Here is a 22,850-nt window from a genome sequence, read left to right as displayed (position 1 = left end):
TTGAGCTAAGAGTGTTAGGGTTACATCTGATTTTTGGTGCAGTGTTAACCATACACATTCAGTTACTGCACTCCCCTTCCGTAAAGGTGTTTAATTAAACACCTCCAGTTAGTCTACAACAAAAATCAAAATCCTTTATCTGAAATAAACCTTTGGTTTATTTTTTTTTTGACTGTTAATATATATCATTACTCCTTAAACCTATCTCCACTGCTACATGTGTCCATTCATCCATGATGGAATGGATACCGAGTATAAACACACATACATACCTGTAAGGTTGGCGCCTTTGCATTCAGTGTAGAAAAGAACTCCTCCTGGAAATCCTTTGCCCGTAGTCTCAGTTCAGTCAGGTTTGGCATGGAACACAGAGCATCTACGAAGTGATGTGTAGAGGTTGATGTCGGAAAAACTATGTCCCAAAGCAAGATAGTTTTGACCTACATGTATACAAACAGTGATTCATACAAGATCATTACCAGAGTACATGTTTTAATTAAATAGCTGGGAATAAAACTGGGTGCTCCAATATACATGGCTGTATATGCTCTGGTGACAAATGCTCTGGGCTTCTTTTAGTCAAATATATAGGATTTGGACACGAGCTGCACATAGGTTTGAGCTTACGTTTAGTGATAGGTATACTCTTTGGTGCAGAATTAAAGTTAAGAATTTGAATTCAAATGGTTGACGGAGGATGTGTCCGACAACACGAAGACCGACAATTACAGCCGTAGGGCATTTAATTACTACTTGAGCTAAGAGTGTTAGGGTTACATCTGATTTTTGGTGCAGTGTTAACCATACACATTCAGTTACTGCACTCCCCTTCCGTAAAGGTGTTTAATTAAACACCTCCAGTTAGTCTACAACAAAAATCAAAATCCTTTATCTGAAATAAACCTTTGGTTTATTTTTTTTATATAGAGAACACCATATTTTCAACTCGAGCTTTATGAATTCTGTATTATACACTGCACATGAAAAACCCTCTTTATACAAATTTCCTTTGTCTGCTAAGACTATTGTATATATTCCAATATAATTCATTACACACATGGTACAACTATTGACTGTTAACATATCATAACTCCTTAAACCAATCTCCACTGCTACATGTGTCCATTCATTCATGATGGAATGGATATCGAGTACAAACACACATACATACCTGTAAGGTTGACGCCTTTGCACTCAGTGAAGAATAGAACTCCTCCTGGAAATCCTTTCCCCGTAGTCTCAGTTCAGTCAGGTTTGGCATGGAACACAGAGCATCTACGAAGTGAGGTGTAGAGGTTGATGTCGGAAAAATTACTTCCCAAAGCTCGATAGTTTTGACCTACATGTATACAAACAGTGATTCATACAAGATCATTACCAGAGAGAACATGTTTTAAATGAATGACTGCAAATATAACTGGATGCTCCGATATGTATATCTAGGGCTATGCTCAGGTGATATGATCTGGGCTTCATTTAGTCAAATATATAGGATTTGGATTTGGATAGAATAGAATAGAATAGAATAGAATTTATTGACTCATTCGACCCCCTTCTGGGGTATGAGAGTACAACACATGTACATGTCATGATAATGATACATAATAAAGAATACAAACATAGCTTAATAATAGAAAAAATACAGAATACAACAAAACAACAATATAAAAGTATAACGAGCTGCACATAGGTTTGAGCTTACGTTTAGTGATAGGTATACTCTTTGGTGCAGAATTAAAGTTAAGAATTTGAATTCAAATGGTTGACGGAGCATGTGTCCGACAACACGAGGACCGACAATTACAGCCGTAGGGCATTTAATTACTACTTGAGCTAAGAGTGTTAGGGTTACATCTGATTTTTGGTGCAGTGTTAACCATACACATTCAGTTACTGCACTCCCCTTCCGTAAAGGTGTTTAATTAAACACCTCCAGTTAGTCTACAACAAAAATCAAAATCCTTTATCTGAAATAAACCTTTGGTTTAGTTTTTTTATATAGAGAACACCATATTTTCAACTCGAGCTTTATGAATTCTGTATTATACACTGCACATGAAAAACCCTCTTTATACAAATTTCCTTTGTCTGCTAAGACTATTGTATATATTCCAATATAATTCATTACACACATGGTACAACTATTGACTGTTAACATATCATAACTCCTTAAACCAATCTCCACTGCTACATGTGTCCATTCATTCATGATGGAATGGATATCGAGTACAAACACACATACATACCTGTAAGGTTGACGCCTTTGCACTCAGTGAAGAATAGAACTCCTCCTGGAAATCCTTTCCCCGTAGTCTCAGTTCAGTCAGGTTTGGCATGGAACACAGAGCATCTACGAAGTGACGTGTAGAGGTTGATGTCGGAAAAATTACTTCCCAAAGCTCGATAGTTTTGACCTACATGTATACAAACAGTGATTCATACAAGATCATTACCAGAGAGAACATGTTTTAAATGAATGACTGCAAATATAACTGGATGCTCCGATATGTATATCTAGGGCTATGCTCAGGTGATATGATCTGGGCTTCATTTAGTCAAATATATAGGATTTGGATTTGGATAGAATAGAATAGAATAGAATAGAATTTATTGACTCATTCGACCCCCTTCTGGGGTATGAGAGTACAACACATGTACATGTCATGATAATGATACATAATAAAGAATACAAACATAGCTTAATAATAGAAAAAATACAGAATACAACAAAACAACAATATAAAAGTATAACGAGCTGCACATAGGTTTGAGCTTACGTTTAGTGATAGGTATACTCTTTGGTGCAGAATTAAAGTTAAGAATTTGAATTCAAATGGTTGACGGAGCATGTGTCCAACAACACGAGGACCGACAATTACAGCCGTAGGGCATTTAATTACTACTTGAGCTAAGAGTGTTAGGGTTACATCTGATTTTTGGTGCAGTGTTAATCATACACATTCAGTTACTGCACTCCCCTTCCGTAAAGGTGTTTAATTAAACACCTCCAGTTAGTCTACAACAAAAATCAAAATCCTTTATATGAAATAAACCTTTGGTTTATTTTTTTTTTTACTGTTAATATATATCATTAATCCTTAAACCTATCTCCACTGCTACATGTGTCCATTCATCCATGATGGAATGGATACCGAGTATAAACACACATACATACATATGTACCTGTAAGGTTGGCGCCTTTGCATTCAGTGTAGAAAAGAACTCCTCCTGGAAATCCTTTGCCCGTAGTCTCAGTTCAGTCAGGTTTGGCATGGAACACAGAGCATCTACGAAGTGATGTGTAGAGGTTGATGTCGGAAAAACTATGTCCCAAAGCAAGATAGTTTTGACCTACATGTATACAAACAGTGATTCATACAAGATCATTACCAGAGTACATGTTTTAATTAAATAGCTGGGAATAAAACTGGGTGCTCCAATATACATGGCTGTATATGCTCTGGTGACAAATGCTCTGGGCTTCTTTTAGTCAAATATATAGGATTTGGACACGAGCTGCACATAGGTTTGAGCTTACGTTTAGTGATAGGTATACTCTTTGGTGCAGAATTAAAGTTAAGAATTTGAATTCAAATGGTTGACGGAGGATGTGTCCGACAACACGAAGACCGACAATTACAGCCGTAGGGCATTTAATTACTACTTGAGCTAAGAGTGTTAGGGTTACATCTGATTTTTGGTGCAGTGTTAATCATACACATTCAGTTACTGCACTCCCCTTCCGTAAAGGTGTTTAATTAAACACCTCCAGTTAGTCTACAACAAAAATCAAAATCCTTTATCTGAAATAAACCTTTGGTTTATTTTTTTTATATAGAGAACACCATATTTTCAACTCGAGCTTTATGAATTCTGTATTATACACTGCACATGAAAAACCCTCTTTATACAAATTTCCTTTGTCTGCTAAGACTATTGTATATATTCCAATATAATTCATTACACACATGGTACAACTATTGACTGTTAACATATCATAACTCCTTAAACCAATCTCCACTGCTACATGTGTCCATTCATTCATGATGGAATGGATATCGAGTACAAACACACATACATACCTGTAAGGTTGACGCCTTTGCACTCAGTGAAGAATAGAACTCCTCCTGGAAATCCTTTCCCCGTAGTCTCAGTTCAGTCAGGTTTGGCATGGAACACAGAGCATCTACGAAGTGACGTGTAGAGGTTGATGTCGGAAAAATTACTTCCCAAAGCTCGATAGTTTTGACCTACATGTATACAAACAGTGATTCATACAAGATCATTACCAGAGAGAACATGTTTTAATTGAATGACTGCAAATATAACTGGATGCTCCGCGATATGTATATCTAGGGCTATGCTCAGGTGACATATGATCTGGGCTTTATTTAGTCAAACATATAGGATTTGGATACGAGCTGCACATAGGTTTGAGCTTACGTTTAGTGATAGGTATACTCTTTGGTGCAGAATTAAAGTTAAGAATTTGAATTCAAATGGTTGACGGAGCATGTGTCCGACAACACGAGGACCGACAATTACAGCCGTAGGGCATTTAATTACTACTTGAGCTAAGAGTGTTAGGGTTACATCTGATTTTTGGTGCAGTGTTAACCATACACATTCAGTTACTGCACTCCCCTTCCGTAAAGGTGTTTAATTAAACACCTCCAGTTAGTCTACAACAAAAATCAAAATCCTTTATCTGAAATAAACCTTTGGTTTATTTTTTTTTTGACTGTTAATATATATCATTACTCCTTAAACCTATCTCCACTGCTACATGTGTCCATTCATCCATGATGGAATGGATACCGAGTATAAACACACATACATACCTGTAAGGTTGGCGCCTTTGCATTCAGTGTAGAAAAGAACTCCTCCTGGAAATCCTTTGCCCGTAGTCTCAGTTCAGTCAGGTTTGGCATGGAACACAGAGCATCTACGAAGTGATGTGTAGAGGTTGATGTCGGAAAAACTATGTCCCAAAGCAAGATAGTTTTGACCTACATGTATACAAACAGTGATTCATACAAGATCATTACCAGAGTACATGTTTTAATTAAATAGCTGGGAATAAAACTGGGTGCTCCAATATACATGGCTGTATATGCTCTGGTGACAAATGCTCTGGGCTTCTTTTAGTCAAATATATAGGATTTGGACACGAGCTGCACATAGGTTTGAGCTTACGTTTAGTGATAGGTATACTCTTTGGTGCAGAATTAAAGTTAAGAATTTGAATTCAAATGGTTGACGGAGGATGTGTCCGACAACACGAAGACCGACAATTACAGCCGTAGGGCATTTAATTACTACTTGAGCTAAGAGTGTTAGGGTTACATCTGATTTTTGGTGCAGTGTTAACCATACACATTCAGTTACTGCACTCCCCTTCCGTAAAGGTGTTTAATTAAACACCTCCAGTTAGTCTACAACAAAAATCAAAATCCTTTATCTGAAATAAACCTTTGGTTTATTTTTTTTATATAGAGAACACCATATTTTCAACTCGAGCTTTATGAATTCTGTATTATACACTGCACATGAAAAACCCTCTTTATACAAATTTCCTTTGTCTGCTAAGACTATTGTATATATTCCAATATAATTCATTACACACATGGTACAACTATTGACTGTTAACATATCATAACTCCTTAAACCAATCTCCACTGCTACATGTGTCCATTCATTCATGATGGAATGGATATCGAGTACAAACACACATACATACCTGTAAGGTTGACGCCTTTGCACTCAGTGAAGAATAGAACTCCTCCTGGAAATCCTTTCCCCGTAGTCTCAGTTCAGTCAGGTTTGGCATGGAACACAGAGCATCTACGAAGTGAGGTGTAGAGGTTGATGTCGGAAAAATTACTTCCCAAAGCTCGATAGTTTTGACCTACATGTATACAAACAGTGATTCATACAAGATCATTACCAGAGAGAACATGTTTTAAATGAATGACTGCAAATATAACTGGATGCTCCGATATGTATATCTAGGGCTATGCTCAGGTGATATGATCTGGGCTTCATTTAGTCAAATATATAGGATTTGGATTTGGATAGAATAGAATAGAATAGAATAGAATTTATTGACTCATTCGACCCCCTTCTGGGGTATGAGAGTACAACACATGTACATGTCATGATAATGATACATAATAAAGAATACAAACATAGCTTAATAATAGAAAAAATACAGAATACAACAAAACAACAATATAAAAGTATAACGAGCTGCACATAGGTTTGAGCTTACGTTTAGTGATAGGTATACTCTTTGGTGCAGAATTAAAGTTAAGAATTTGAATTCAAATGGTTGACGGAGCATGTGTCCGACAACACGAGGACCGACAATTACAGCCGTAGGGCATTTAATTACTACTTGAGCTAAGAGTGTTAGGGTTACATCTGATTTTGGTGCAGTGTTAACCATACACATTCAGTTACTGCACTCCCCTTCCGTAAAGGTGTTTAATTAAACACCTCCAGTTAGTCTACAACAAAAATCAAAATCCTTTATCTGAAATAAACCTTTGGTTTAGTTTTTTTATATAGAGAACACCATATTTTCAACTCGAGCTTTATGAATTCTGTATTATACACTGCACATGAAAAACCCTCTTTATACAAATTTCCTTTGTCTGCTAAGACTATTGTATATATTCCAATATAATTCATTACACACATGGTACAACTATTGACTGTTAACATATCATAACTCCTTAAACCAATCTCCACTGCTACATGTGTCCATTCATTCATGATGGAATGGATATCGAGTACAAACACACATACATACCTGTAAGGTTGACGCCTTTGCACTCAGTGAAGAATAGAACTCCTCCTGGAAATCCTTTCCCCGTAGTCTCAGTTCAGTCAGGTTTGGCATGGAACACAGAGCATCTACGAAGTGACGTGTAGAGGTTGATGTCGGAAAAATTACTTCCCAAAGCTCGATAGTTTTGACCTACATGTATACAAACAGTGATTCATACAAGATCATTACCAGAGAGAACATGTTTTAAATGAATGACTGCAAATATAACTGGATGCTCCGATATGTATATCTAGGGCTATGCTCAGGTGATATGATCTGGGCTTCATTTAGTCAAATATATAGGATTTGGATTTGGATAGAATAGAATAGAATAGAATAGAATTTATTGACTCATTCGACCCCCTTCTGGGGTATGAGAGTACAACACATGTACATGTCATGATAATGATACATAATAAAGAATACAAACATAGCTTAATAATAGAAAAAATACAGAATACAACAAAACAACAATATAAAAGTATAACGAGCTGCACATAGGTTTGAGCTTACGTTTAGTGATAGGTATACTCTTTGGTGCAGAATTAAAGTTAAGAATTTGAATTCAAATGGTTGACGGAGCATGTGTCCAACAACACGAGGACCGACAATTACAGCCGTAGGGCATTTAATTACTACTTGAGCTAAGAGTGTTAGGGTTACATCTGATTTTTGGTGCAGTGTTAATCATACACATTCAGTTACTGCACTCCCCTTCCGTAAAGGTGTTTAATTAAACACCTCCAGTTAGTCTACAACAAAAATCAAAATCCTTTATATGAAATAAACCTTTGGTTTATTTTTTTTTTTACTGTTAATATATATCATTAATCCTTAAACCTATCTCCACTGCTACATGTGTCCATTCATCCATGATGGAATGGATACCGAGTATAAACACACATACATACATATGTACCTGTAAGGTTGGCGCCTTTGCATTCAGTGTAGAAAAGAACTCCTCCTGGAAATCCTTTGCCCGTAGTCTCAGTTCAGTCAGGTTTGGCATGGAACACAGAGCATCTACGAAGTGATGTGTAGAGGTTGATGTCGGAAAAACTATGTCCCAAAGCAAGATAGTTTTGACCTACATGTATACAAACAGTGATTCATACAAGATCATTACCAGAGTACATGTTTTAATTAAATAGCTGGGAATAAAACTGGGTGCTCCAATATACATGGCTGTATATGCTCTGGTGACAAATGCTCTGGGCTTCTTTTAGTCAAATATATAGGATTTGGACACGAGCTGCACATAGGTTTGAGCTTACGTTTAGTGATAGGTATACTCTTTGGTGCAGAATTAAAGTTAAGAATTTGAATTCAAATGGTTGACGGAGGATGTGTCCGACAACACGAAGACCGACAATTACAGCCGTAGGGCATTTAATTACTACTTGAGCTAAGAGTGTTAGGGTTACATCTGATTTTTGGTGCAGTGTTAACCATACACATTCAGTTACTGCACTCCCCTTCCGTAAAGGTGTTTAATTAAACACCTCCAGTTAGTCTACAACAAAAATCAAAATCCTTTATCTGAAATAAACCTTTGGTTTATTTTTTTTATATAGAGAACACCATATTTTCAACTCGAGCTTTATGAATTCTGTATTATACACTGCACATGAAAAACCCTCTTTATACAAATTTCCTTTGTCTGCTAAGACTATTGTATATATTCCAATATAATTCATTACACACATGGTACAACTATTGACTGTTAACATATCATAACTCCTTAAACCAATCTCCACTGCTACATGTGTCCATTCATTCATGATGGAATGGATATCGAGTACAAACACACATACATACCTGTAAGGTTGACGCCTTTGCACTCAGTGAAGAATAGAACTCCTCCTGGAAATCCTTTCCCCGTAGTCTCAGTTCAGTCAGGTTTGGCATGGAACACAGAGCATCTACGAAGTGACGTGTAGAGGTTGATGTCGGAAAAATTACTTCCCAAAGCTCGATAGTTTTGACCTACATGTATACAAACAGTGATTCATACAAGATCATTACCAGAGAGAACATGTTTTAAATGAATGACTGCAAATATAACTGGATGCTCCGATATGTATATCTAGGGTTGCGTTTATCTAGGAAATTTTTGGCTAGAATCAGGTTTCTCAAACGTCTTTCAGGCAAATTTAGAAGTAGATAAACGCAAAGCCTTTTTCAAACGTCTTTAGATATGGGCATATCAAAAGACGCAAAAAGGTGCGTTTTGTATGTGACATACAGCCAGAATCACGTTTCTGAGAGGTCGATAAACGCAAAGCTGTTTTGAACGTCACATACAAATAGGACCACACAGGTGTTGTGTACAAGCATGTGTGTGAATTTGACCTCCGAGAAACTGTCTGCTTCCCGGGTCAAAACAGCTGGGCAGACACAAGGCCTTTATTTTGAATCGTGAAGAGTAGATAAACGCGACATCCCGCAAATCACGATCGTATAGTGGGGTATGATAGTGGGGTTCGATAGTGGGGTACGATATGTACATATCTAGTGGCAAGCCTAGATAAACGCGCTCTAGGGCTATGCTCAGGTGATATGATCTGGGCTTCATTTAGTCAAATATATAGGATTTGGATTTGGATAGAATAGAATAGAATAGAATAGAATTTATTGACTCATTCGACCCCCTTCTGGGGTATGAGAGTACAACACATGTACATGTCATGATAATGATACATAATAAAGAATACAAACATAGCTTAATAATAGAAAAAATACAGAATACAACAAAACAACAATATAAAAGTATAAGGAGCTGCACATAGGTTTGAGCTTACGTTTAGTGATAGGTATACTCTTTGGTGCAGAATTAAAGTTAAGAATTTGAATTCAAATGGTTGACGGAGCATGTGTCCGACAACACGAGGACCGACAATTACAGCCGTAGGGCATTTAATTACTACTTGAGCTAAGAGTGTTAGGGTTACATCTGATTTTTGGTGCAGTGTTAATCATACACATTCAGTTACTGCACTCCCCTTCCGTAAAGGTGTTTAATTAAACACCTCCAGTTAGTCTACAACAAAAATCAAAATCCTTTATATGAAATAAACCTTTGGTTTATTTTTTTTTTTACTGTTAATATATATCATTACTCCTTAAACCTATCTCCACTGCTACATGTGTCCATTCATCCATGATGGAATGGATATCGAGTATAAACACACATATATACCTGTAAGGTTGGCGCCTTTGCATTCAGTGTAGAAAAGAACTCCTCCTGGAAATCCTTTCCCCGTAGTCTCAGTTCAGTCAGGTTTGGCATGGAACACAGAGCATCTACGAAGTGATGTGTAGAGGTTGATGTCGGAAAAACTATGTCCCAAAGCAAGATAGTTTTGACCTACATGTATACAAACAGTGATTCATACAAGATCATTACCAGAGTACATGTTTTAATTAAATAGCTGGGAATAAAACTGGGTGCTCCAATATACATGGCTGTATATGCTCTGGTGACAAATGCTCTGGGCTTCTTTTAGTCAAATATATAGGATTTGGATACGAGTTGCACATAGGTTTGAGCTTACGTTTAGTGATAGGTATACTCTTTGGTGCAGAATTAAAGTTAAGAATTTGAATTCAAATGGTTGACGGAGCATGTGTCCGACAACACGAAGACTGACAAATACAGCCGTAGGGCATTTAATTACTACTTGAGCTAAGAGTGTTAGGGTTACATCTGATTTTTGGTGCAGTGTTAACCATACACATTCAGTTACTGCACTCCCCTTCCGTAAAGGTGTTTAATTAAACACCTCCGTTTAGTCTACAACAAAAATCAAAATCCTTTATCTGAAATAAACCTTTGTTTATTTTTTTTTATATAGAGAACATCATATTTTCAACTCGAGCTATATGAATTCTGTATTATACACTGCACATGAAAAACCCTCTTTATACAAATTTCCTTTGTCTGCTAAGACTATTGTATATATTCCAATATAATTCATTACACACATGGTACAACTATTGACTGTTAACATATCATAACTCCTTAAACCAATCTCCACTGCTGCATGTGTCCATTCATTCATGATGGAATGGATATCGAGTACAAACACACATACATACCTGTAAGGTTGACGCCTTTGCACTCAGTGAAGAATAGAACTCCTCCTGGAAATCCTTTGCCCGTAGTCTCAGTTCAGTCAGGTTTGGCATGGAACACAGAGCATCTACGAAGTGACGTGTAGAGGTTGATGTCGGAAAAATTACTTCCCAAAGCTCGATAGTTTTGACCTAAATGGATACAAACAGTGATTCATACAAGATCATTACCAGAGAGAACATGTTTTAATTGAATGACTGCAAATATAACTGGATGCTCCGATATGTATATCTAGGGCTATGCTCAGGTGATATGATCTGGGCTTTATTTAGTCAAATATATAGGATTTGGATTTGGATACGAGCTGCACATAGGTTTGAGCCTACGTTTAGTGATAGGTATACTCTTTGGTGCAGAATTAAAGTTAAGAATTTGAATTCAAATGGTTGACGGAGCATGTGTCCGACAACACGAGGACCGACAATTACAGCCGTAGGGCATTTAATTACTACTTGAGCTAAGAATGTTAGGGTTACATCTGATTTTTGGTGCAGTGTTAATCATACACATTCAGTTACTGCACTCCCCTTCCGTAAAGGTGTTTAATTAAACACCTCCAGTTAGTCTACAACAAAAATCAAAATCCTTTATCTGAAATGAACCTTTGGTTTATTTTTTTTTTCACTGTTAATATATATCATTACTCCTTAAACCTATCTCCACTGCTACATGTGTCCATTCATCCATCATGGAATGGATATCGAGTATAAACACACATATATACCTGTAAGGTTGGCGCCTTTGCATTCAGTGTAGAAAAGAACTCCTCCTGGAAATCCTTTCCCCGTAGTCTCAGTTCAGTCAGGTTTGGCATGGAACACAGAGCATCTACGAAGTGATGTGTAGAGGTTGATGTCGGAAAAACTATGTCCCAAAGCAAGATAGTTTTGACCTACATGTATACAAACAGTGATTCATACAAGATCATTACCAGAGTACATGTTTTAATTAAATAGCTGGGAATAAAACTGGGTGCTCCAATATACATGGCTGTATATGCTCTGGTGACAAATGCTCTGGGCTTCTTTTAGTCAAATATATAGGATTTGGATACGAGCTGCATATAGGTTTGAGCTTACGTTTAGTGATAGGTATACTCTTTGGTGCAGAATTAAAGTTAAGAATTTGAATTCAAATGGTTGACGGAGCATGTGTCCGACAACACGAAGACTGACAAATACAGCCGTAGGGCATTTAATTACTACTTGAGCTAAGAGTGTTAGGGTTACATCTGATTTTTGGTGCAGTGTTAACCATAAAAATTCAGTTACTGCACTCCCCTTCCGTAAAGGTGTTTAATTAAACTCCTCCAGTTAGTCTACAACAAAAATCAAAATCCTTTATCTGAAATGAACCTTTGGTTTATTTTTTTTTTCACTGTTAATATATATCATTACTCCTTAAACCTATCTCCACTGCTACATGTGTCCATTCATCCATGATGGAATGGATATCGAGTATAAACACACATATATACCTGTAAGGTTGGCGCCTTTGCATTCAGTGTAGAAAAGAACTCCTCCTGGAAATCCTTTCCCCGTAGTCTCAGTTCAGTCAGGTTTGGCATGGAACACAGAGCATCTACGAAGTGATGTGTAGAGGTTGATGTCGGAAAAACTATGTCCCAAAGCAAGATAGTTTTGACCTACATGTATACAAACAGTGATTCATACAAGATCATTACCAGAGAGAACATGTTTTGATTGAATGACTGCAAATATAATTGGATGCTCCGATATACATGTATATATCTATGGCTATGCTCATGTGACAAATGATCTGGGCTTTATTTAGTCAAATATATAGGATTTGGATACGAGCTGCACATAGGTTTGAGCTTACGTTTAGTGATAGGTATACTCTTTGGTGCAGAATTAAAGTTAAGAATTTGAATTCAAATGGTTGACGGAGCATGTGTCCGACAACACGAAGACCGACAATTACATCCGTAGGGAATTTAATTACTACTTGAGCTAAGAGTGTTAGGGTTACATCTGATTTTTGGTGCAGTGTTAACCATACACATTCAGTTACTGCACTCCCCTCCCGTAAAGGTGTTTAATTAAACACCTCCAGTTAGTCTACAACAAATATCAAAATCCTTTATCTGAAATAAACCTTTGGTTTATTTTTTTTATATAGAGAACACCATATTTTCAACTCGAGCTATATGAATTCTGTATTATACACTGCACATAAAAAACCCTCTTTATACAAATTTCCTTTGTCTGCTAAGACTATTTTATATATTCCAATATAATTCATTACACATATGGTACAACTATTGACTGTTAACATATCATAACTCCTTAAACCCATCTCCACTGCTACACGTGTCTATTCATTCATGATGGAATGGATATCGAGTACAAACACACATACATACCTGTAAGGTTGACGCCTTTGCACTCAGTGAAGAATAGAACTCCTCCTGGAATTCCTTTCCCCGTAGTCTCAGTTCAGTCAAGTTTGGCATGGAACACAGAGCATCTACGAAGTGACGTGTAGAGGTTGATGTCGGAAAAATTACTTCCCAAAGCTCGATAGTTTTGACCTACATGTATACAAACAGTGATTCATACAAGATCATTACCAGAGAGAACATGTTTTGATTGAATGACTGCAAATATAATTGGATGCTCCGATATACATGTATATCTATGGCTATGCTCATGTGACAAATGATCTGGGCTTTATTTAGTCAAATATATAGGATTTGGATACGAGCTGCACATAGGTTTGAGCTTACGTTTAGGGATAGGTATACTCTTTGGTGCAGAATTAAAGTTAAGAATTTGAATTCAAATGGTTGACGGAGCATTTGTCCGACAACACGAAGACCGACAATTACAGCCGTAGGGCATTTAATTACTACTTGAGCTAAGAGTGTTAGGGTTACATCTGATTTTTGGTGCAGTGTTAACCATACACATTCAGTTACTGCACTCCCCTTCCGTAAAGGTGTTTAATTAAACACCTCCAGTTAGTCTACAACAAAAATCAAAATCCTTTATCTGAAATAAACCTTTGGTTTAGTTTTTTTATATAGAGAACACCATATTTTCAACTCGAGCTTTATGAATTCTGTATTATACACTGCACATGAAAAACCCTCTTTATACAAATTTCCTTTGTCTGCTAAGACTATTGTATATATTCCAATATAATTCATTACACACATGGTACAGCTATTGACTGTTAACATATAATAACTCCTTAAACCAATCTCCACTGCTACATGTGTCCATTCATTCATGATGGAATGAATATCGAGTACAAACACACATACATACCTGTAAGGTTGACGCCTTTGCACTCAGTGAAGAATAGAACTCCTCCTGGAAATCCTTTGCCCGTAGTCTCAGTTCAGTCAGGTTTGGCATGGAACACAGAGCATCTACGAAGTGACGTGTAGAGGTTGATGTCGGAAAAATTACTTCCCAAAGCTCAATAGTTTTGACCTACATGTATACAAACAGTGATTCATACAAGATCATTACCAGAGAGAACATGTTTTAATTGAATGACTGCAAATATAACTGGATGCTCCGATATGTATATCTAGGGCTATGCTCAGGTGACATATGATCTGGGCTTTATTTAGTCAAACATATAGGATTTGGATACGAGCTGCACATAGGTTTGAGCTTACGTTTAGTGATAGGTATACTCTTTGGTGCAGAATTAAAGTTAAGAATTTGAATTCAAATGGTTGACGGAGCATGTGTCCGACAACACGAAGACCGACAATTACAGCCGTAGGGCATTTAATTACTACTTGAGCTAAGAGTGTTAGGGTTACATCTGATTTTTGGTGCAGTGTTAACCATACACATTCAGTTACTGCACTCCCCTTCCGTAAAGGTGTTTAATTAAACACCTCCAGTTAGTCTACAACAAAAATCAAAATCCTTTATCTGAAATAAACCTTGGGTTTATTTTTTTTTTGACTGTTAATATATATCATTACTCCTTAAACCTATCTCCACTGCTACATGTGTCCATTCATCCATGATGGAATGGATATCGAGTATAAACACACATACATACCTGTAAGGTTGGCGCCTTTGCATTCAGTGTAGAAAAGAACTCCTCCTGGAAATCCTTTCCCCGTAGTCTCAGTTCAGTCAGGTTTGGCATGGAACACAGAGCATCTACGAAGTGATGTGTAGAGGTTGATGTCGGAAAAACTATGTCCCAATGCAAGATAGTTTTGACCTACATGTATACAAACAGTGATTCATACAAGATCATTACCAGAGTACATGTTTTAATTAAATAGCTGGGAATAAAACTGGGTGCTCCAATATACATGGCTGTATATGCTCTGGTGACAAATGCTCTGGGCTTCTTTTAGTCAAATATATAGGATTTGAAAACGAGTTGCACATAGGTTTGAGCTGAGTTTAGTGATAGATATACTCTTTGGTGCAGAATTGAAGTTAAGAATTTGAATTCAAATGGTTGACGGAGCATGTGTCCGACAACACGAAGACCGACAATTACAGCCGTAGGGCATTTAATTACTACTTGAGCTAAGAGTGTTAGGGTTACATCTGATTTTTGGTGCAGTGTTAACCATACACATTCAGTTACTGCACTCCCCTTCCGTAAAGGTGTTTAATTAAACACCTCCAGTTAGTCTACAACAAAAATCAAAATCCTTTATCTGAAATAAACCTTTGGTTTATTTTTTTTATATAGAGAACACCATATTTTCAACTTGAGCTTTATGAATTCTGTATTATACACTGCACATGAAAAACCCTCTTTATACAAATTTCCTTTGTCTGCTAAGACTATTGTATATATTCCAATATAATTCATTACACACATGGTACAACTATTGACTGTTAACATTTCATAACTCTTTAAACCAATCTCCACTGCTACATGTGTCCATTCATTCATGATGGAATGGATATCGAGTACAAACACACATACATACCTGTAAGGTTGACGCCTTTGCACTCAGTGAAGAATAGAACTCCTCCTGGAAATCCTTTCCCCGTAGTCTCAGTTCAGTCAGGTTTGGCATGGAACACAGAGCATCTACGAAGTGACGTGTAGAGGTTGATGTTGGAAAAATTACTTCCCAAAGCTCGATAGTTTTGACCTACATGTATACAAACAGTGATTCATACAAGATCATTACCAGAGAGAACATGTTTTAATTGAATGACTGCAAATATAACTGGATGCTCCGATATGTATATCTAGGGCTATGCTCAGGTGATATGATCTGGGCTTTATTTAGTCAAATATATAGGATTTGAAAACGAGTTGCACATAGGTTTGAGCTGAGTTTAGTGATAGGTATACTCTTTGGTGCAGAATTAAAGTTAAGAATTTGAATTCAAATGGTTGACGGAGCATGTGTCCGACAACACGAAGACCGACAATTACAGCCGTAGGGCATTTAATTACTACTTGAGCTAAGAGTGTTAGGGTTACATCTGATTGTTGGTGCAGTGTTAACCATACACATTCAGTTACTGCACTCCCCTTCAATAAAGGTGTTTAATTAAACACCTCCAGTTAGTCTACAACAAAAATCAAAATCCTTTATATGAAATAAACCTTTGGTTTATTTTATTTTTTACTGTTAATATATATCATTACTCCTTAAACCTATCTCCACTGCTACATGTGTCCATTCATCCATGATGGAATGGATATCGAGTATAAACACACATACATACCTGTAAGGTTGGCGCCTTTGCTTTCAGTGTAGAAAAGAACTCCTCCTGGAAATCCTTTCCCCGTAGTCTCAGTTCAGTCAGGTTTGGCATGGAACACAGAGCATCTACGAAGTCATGTGTAGAGGTTGATGTCGGAAAAACTATGTCCCAAAGCAAGATAGTTTTGACCTACATGTATACAAACAGTGATTCATACAAGATCATTACCAGAGTACATGTTTTAATTAAATAGCTGGGAATAAAACTGGGTGCTCCAATATACATGGCTGTATATGCTCTGGTGACAAATGCTCTGGGCTTCTTTTAGTCAAATATATAGGATTTGGATACGAGCTGCACATAGGTTTGAGCTTACGTTTAGTGATAGGTATACTCTTTGGTGCAGAATTAAAGTTAAGAATTTGAATTCAAATGGTTGACGGAGCATGTGTCCGACAACACGAGGACCGACAATTACAGCCGTAGGGCATTTAATTACTACTTGAGCTAAGAGTGTTAGGGTTACATCTGATTGTTGGTGCAGTGTTAACCATACACATTCAGTTACTGCACTCCCCTTCCGTAAAGGTGTTTAATTAAACACCTCCAGTTAGTCTACAACAAAAATCAAAATCCTTTATCTGAAATAAACCTTTGGTTTATTTTTTTTATATAGAGAACACCATATTTTCAACTCGAGCTTTATGAATTCTGTATTATACACTGCACATGAAAAACCCTCTTTATACAAATTTCCTTTGTCTGCTAAGACTATTGTATATATTCCAATATAATTCATTACACACATGGTACAACTATTGACTGTTAACATTTCATAACTCTTTAAACCAATCTCCACTGCTACATGTGTCCATTCATTCATGATGGAATGGATATCGAGTACAAACACACATACATACCTGTAAGGTTGACGCCTTTGCACTCAGTGAAGAATAGAACTCCTCCTGGAAATCCTTTCCCCGTAGTCTAAGTTCAGTCAGGTTTGGCATGGAACACAGAGCATCTACGAAGTGACGTGTAGAGGTTGATGTTGGAAAAATTACTTCCCAAAGCTCGATAGTTTTGACCTACATGTATACAAACAGTGATTCATACAAGATCATTACCAGAGAGAACATGTTTTAATTGAATGACTGCAAATATAACTGGATGCTCCGATATGTATATCTAGGGCTATGCTCAGGTGATATGATCTGGGCTTTATTTAGTCAAATATATAGGATTTGAAAACGAGTTGCACATAGGTTTGAGCTGAGTTTAGTGATAGGTATACTCTTTGGTGCAGAATTAAAGTTAAGAATTTGAATTCAAATGGTTGACGGAGCATGTGTCCGACAACACGAAGACTGACAATTACAGCCGTAGGGCATTTAATTACTACTTGAGCTAAGAGTGTTAGGGTTACATCTGATTTTTGGTGCAGTGTTAACCATACACATTCAGTTACTGCACTCCCCTTCCGTAAAGGTGTTTAATTAAACACCTCCAGTTAGTCTACAACAAAAATCAAAATCCTTTATATGAAATAAACCTTTGGTTTATTTTATTTTTTACTGTTAATATATATCATTACTCCTTAAACCTATCTCCACTGCTACATGTGTCCATTCATCCATGATGGAATGGATATCGAGTATAAACACACATACATACCTGTAAGGTTGGCGCCTTTGCTTTCAGTGTAGAAAAGAACTCCTCCTGGAAATCCTTTCCCCGTAGTCTCAGTTCAGTCAGGTTTGGCATGGAACACAGAGCATCTACGAAGTCATGTGTAGAGGTTGATGTCTGAAAAACTATGTCCCAAAGCAAGATAGTTTTGACCTACATGTATACAAACAGTGATTCATACAAGATCATTACCAGAGTACATGTTTTAATTAAATAGCTGGGAATAAAACTGGGTGCTCCAATATACATGGCTGTATATGCTCTGGTGACAAATGCTCTGGGCTTCTTTTAGTCAAATATATAGGATTTGGATACGAGCTGCACATAGTTTTGAGCTTACGTTTAGTGATAGGTATACTCTTTGGTGCAGAATTAAAGTTAAGAATTTGAATTCAAATGGTTGAAGGAGCATGTGTCCGACAACACGAAGACCGACAATTACAGCCGTAGGGAATTTAATTACTACTTGAGCTAAGAGTGTTAGGGTTACATCTGATTTTTGGTGCAGTGTTAACCATACACATTCAGTTACTGCACTCCCCTTCCGTAAAGGTGTTTAATTAAACACCTCCAGTTAGTCTACAACAAAAATCAAAATCCTTTATCTGAAATAAACCTTTGGTTTAGTTTTTTTATATAGAGAACACCATATTTTCAACTCGAGCTATATGAATTCTGTATTATACACTGCACATGAAAAACCCTCTTTATACAAATTTCCTTTGTCTGCTAAGACTATTGTATATATTCCAATATAATTCATTACACACATGGTACAACTATTGACTGTTAACATATCATAACTCCTTAAACCCATCTCCACTGCTACATGTGTCCATTCATTCATGATGGAATGGATATCGAGTACAAACACACATACATACCTGTAAGGTTGACGCCTTTGCACTCAGTGAAGAATAGAACTCCTCCTGGAAATCCTTTCCCCGTAGTCTCAGTTTAGTCAGGTTTGGCATGGAACACAGAGCATCTACGAAGTGATGTGTAGAGGTTGATGTCGGAAAAATTACTTCCCAAAGCTCGATAGTTTTGACCTACATGTATACAAACAGTGATTCATACAAGATCATTACCAGAGAGAACATGTTTTGATTGAATGACTGCAAATATAATTGGATGCTCCGATATACATGTATATCTATGGCTATGCTCATGTGACAAATGATCTGGGCTTTATTTAGTCAAATATATAGGATTTGGATACGAGCTGCACATAGGTTTGAGCTTACGTTTAGTGATAGGTATACTCTTTGGTGCAGAATTAAAGTTAAGAATTTGAATTCAAATGGTTGACGGAGCATGTGTCCGACAACACGAAGACCGACAATTACAGCCGTAGGGAATTTAATTACTACTTGAGCTAAGAGTGCTAGGGTTACATCTGATTTTTGGTGCAGTGTTAACCATACACATTCAGTTACTGCACTCCCCTTCCGTAAAGGTGTTTAATAAAACACCTCCAGTTAGTCTACAACAAAAATCAAAATCCTTTATCTGAAATAAACCTTTGGTTTAGTTTTTTTATATAGAGAACACCATATTTTCAACTCGAGCTATATGAATTCTGTATTATACACTGCATATGAAAAACCCTCTTTATACAAATTTCCTTTGTCTGCTAAGACTATTGTATATATTCCAATATAATTCATTACACACATGGTACAACTATTGACTGTTAACATATCATAACTCCTTAACCCCATCTCCACTGCTACATGTGTCCATTCATTCATGATGGAATGGATATCGAGTACAAACACACATACATACCTGTAAGGTTGACGCCTTTGCACTCAGTGAAGAATAGAACTCCTCCTGGAAATCCTTTCCCCGTAGTCTCAGTTTAGTTAGGTTTGGCATGGAACACAGAGCATCTACGAAGTGATGTGTAGAGGTTGATGTCGGAAAAATTACTTCCCAAAGCTCGATAGTTTTGACCTACATGTATACAAACAGTGATTCATACAAGATCATTACCAGAGAGAACATGTTTTGATTGAATGACTGCAAATATAATTGGATGCTCCGATATACATGTATATCTATGGCTATGCACATGTGACAAATGATCTGGGCTTTATTTAGTCAAATATATAGGATTTGGATACGAGCTGCACATAGGTTTGAGCTCATGCTTAGTGATAGGTATACTCTTTGGTGCAGAATTAAAGTTAAGAATTTGAATTAAAATGGTTGACGGAGCATGTGTCCGACAACACGAGGACCGACAATTACAGCCGTAGGGCATTTAATTACTACTTGAGCTAAGAGTGTTAGGGTTACATCTGATTTTTGGTGCAGTGTTAACCATACACATTCAGTTACTGCACTCCCCTTCCGTAAAGGTGTTTAATTAAACACCTCCAGTTAGTCTACAACAAAAATCAAAATCCTTTATCTGAAAGAAACCTTTGGTTTATTTTTTTTATATAGAGAACACCATATTTTCAACTCGAGCTATATGAATTCTGTATTATACACTGCACATGAAAAACCCTCTTTATACAAATTTCCTTTGTCTGCTAAGACTATTGTATATATTCCAATATAATTCATTACACACATGGTACAACTATTGACTGTTAACATATCATAACTCCTTAAACCCACCTCCACTGCTACATGTGTCCATTCATTCATGATGGAATGGATATCGAGTACAAACACACATACATACCTGTAAGGTTGACGCCTTTGCACTCAGTGAAGAATAAAACTCCTCCTGGAAATCCTTTCCCCGTAGTCTCAGTTTAGTCAGGTTTGGCATGAAACACAGAGCATCTACGAAGTGACGTGTAGAGGTTGATGTCGAAAAAATTACTTCCCAAAGCTCGATAGTTTTGACCTACATGTATACAAACAGTGATTCATACAAGATCATTACCAGAGAGAACATGTTTTGATTGAATGACTGCAAATATAATTGGATGCTCCGATATACATGTATATCTATGGCTATGCTCTTGTAACAAATGATCTGGCCTTTATTTAGTCAAATATATAGGATTTGGATACGAGCTGCACATAGGTTTGAGCTTACGTTTAGTGATAGGTATACTCTTTGGTGCAGAATTAAAGTTAAGAATTTGAATTCAAATGGTTGACGGAGCATGTGTCCGACAACACGAGGACCGACAATTACAGCTGTAGGGCATTTAATTACTACTTGAGCTAAGAGTGTTAGGGTTACATCTGATTTTTGGTGCAGTGTAAACCATACAAATTCAGTTATTGCACTCCTCTTTCGTAAAGGTGTTTAATTAAACACCTCCAGTTAGTCTACAACAAAAATCAAAATCCTTTATCTGAAATAAACCTTTGGTTTAGTTTTTTTTTATATAGAGAACACCATATTGTCAACTCGAGCTTTATGAATTCTGTATTATACACTGCACATGAAAAACCCTCTTTATACAAATTTCCTTTGTCTGCTAAGACTATTGTATATATTCCAATATAATTCATTACACACATGGTACAACTATTGACTGTTAACATATCATAACTCCTTAAACCCATCTCCACTGCTACATGTGTCCATTCATTTATGATGGAATGGATATCAAGTACAAACACACATACATACCTGTAAGGTTGACGCCTTTGCACTCAGTGAAGAATAGAACTCCTCCTGGAAATCCTTTCCATGTAGTACCAGTCCAGTCGGGTTTGGCATGGAACACAGAGCATCTACGAAGTGATGTGTAGAGGTTGATGTCGGAAAAATTACTTCCGAAAGCCCGATATTTTTTACCTATATGTATACAAACAGTGATTCATACAAGATCATTACCAGAGAGAACATGTTTTGATTGAATGACTGCAAATATAACTGGATGCTCCGATATACATGTATATCTATGGCTATGCTCATGTGACAAATGATCTGGGCTTGATTTAGTCAAATATATAGGATTTGGATACGAGCTGCACATAGGTTTGAGCTTACGTTTAGTGATAGGTATACTCTTTGGTGCAGAATTAAAGTTAAGAATTTGAATTAAAATGGTTGACGGAGCATGTGTCCGACAACACGAAGACCGACAATTACAGCCGTAGGGCATTTAATTACTACTTGAGCTAAGAGTGTTGGGGTTACATCTGATTTTTGGTGCAGTGTAAACCATACAAATTCGGTTAGTGCACTCCCCTTCCGTAAAGGTGTTTAATTAAACACCTCCAGTTAGTCTACAACAAAAATCAAAATCCTTTATCTGAAAGAAACCTTTGGTTTATTTTTTTTATATAGAGAACACCATATTTTCAACTCGAGCTATATGAATTCTGTATTATACACTGCACATGAAAAACCCTCTTTATACAAATTTCCTTTGTCTGCTAAGACTATTGTATATATTCCAATATAATTCATTACACACATGGTACAACTATTGACTGTTAACATATCATAACTCCTTAAACCCACCTCCACTGCTACATGTGTCCATTCATTCATGATGGAATGGATATCGAGTACAAACACACATACATA

The 22,850-nt window shown here is 36.8% G+C and overlaps 1 protein-coding gene across 1 annotated transcript in view; it reads right to left on the bottom strand.

Moving 5' to 3' along the window:
* The window catches only part of LOC105437006, a 55,420-nt gene that overhangs the window by 6,917 nt on the left and 25,653 nt on the right, over positions 1-22,850 (bottom strand). The window contains exons 16-35 of the mRNA XM_030978065.1: positions 21,945-22,112; positions 21,036-21,203; positions 20,129-20,296; positions 19,222-19,389; positions 17,569-17,736; positions 16,670-16,837; positions 15,916-16,083; positions 13,354-13,521; positions 10,931-11,098; positions 10,032-10,199; positions 8,651-8,818; positions 7,752-7,919; positions 6,815-6,982; positions 5,741-5,908; positions 4,842-5,009; positions 4,083-4,250; positions 3,184-3,351; positions 2,247-2,414; positions 1,172-1,339; positions 273-440 (exon numbers count right to left, since the gene is read on the bottom strand). Of these exons, the coding sequence (XP_030833925.1) occupies positions 273-440; positions 1,172-1,339; positions 2,247-2,414; positions 3,184-3,351; positions 4,083-4,250; positions 4,842-5,009; positions 5,741-5,908; positions 6,815-6,982; positions 7,752-7,919; positions 8,651-8,818; positions 10,032-10,199; positions 10,931-11,098; positions 13,354-13,521; positions 15,916-16,083; positions 16,670-16,837; positions 17,569-17,736; positions 19,222-19,389; positions 20,129-20,296; positions 21,036-21,203; positions 21,945-22,112 (3,360 nt within the window). The remainder of the gene's footprint in view (positions 1-272; positions 441-1,171; positions 1,340-2,246; positions 2,415-3,183; positions 3,352-4,082; positions 4,251-4,841; positions 5,010-5,740; positions 5,909-6,814; positions 6,983-7,751; positions 7,920-8,650; positions 8,819-10,031; positions 10,200-10,930; positions 11,099-13,353; positions 13,522-15,915; positions 16,084-16,669; positions 16,838-17,568; positions 17,737-19,221; positions 19,390-20,128; positions 20,297-21,035; positions 21,204-21,944; positions 22,113-22,850) is intronic.

This window comes from Strongylocentrotus purpuratus, unplaced genomic scaffold (genome assembly GCF_000002235.5).
Source record: "Strongylocentrotus purpuratus isolate Spur 01 unplaced genomic scaffold, Spur_5.0 spur5_scaffold_1, whole genome shotgun sequence".
NCBI lineage: Eukaryota > Metazoa > Echinodermata > Echinoidea > Camarodonta > Strongylocentrotidae > Strongylocentrotus > Strongylocentrotus purpuratus.
This window is presented reverse-complemented; position numbering and strand designations above follow the sequence as displayed.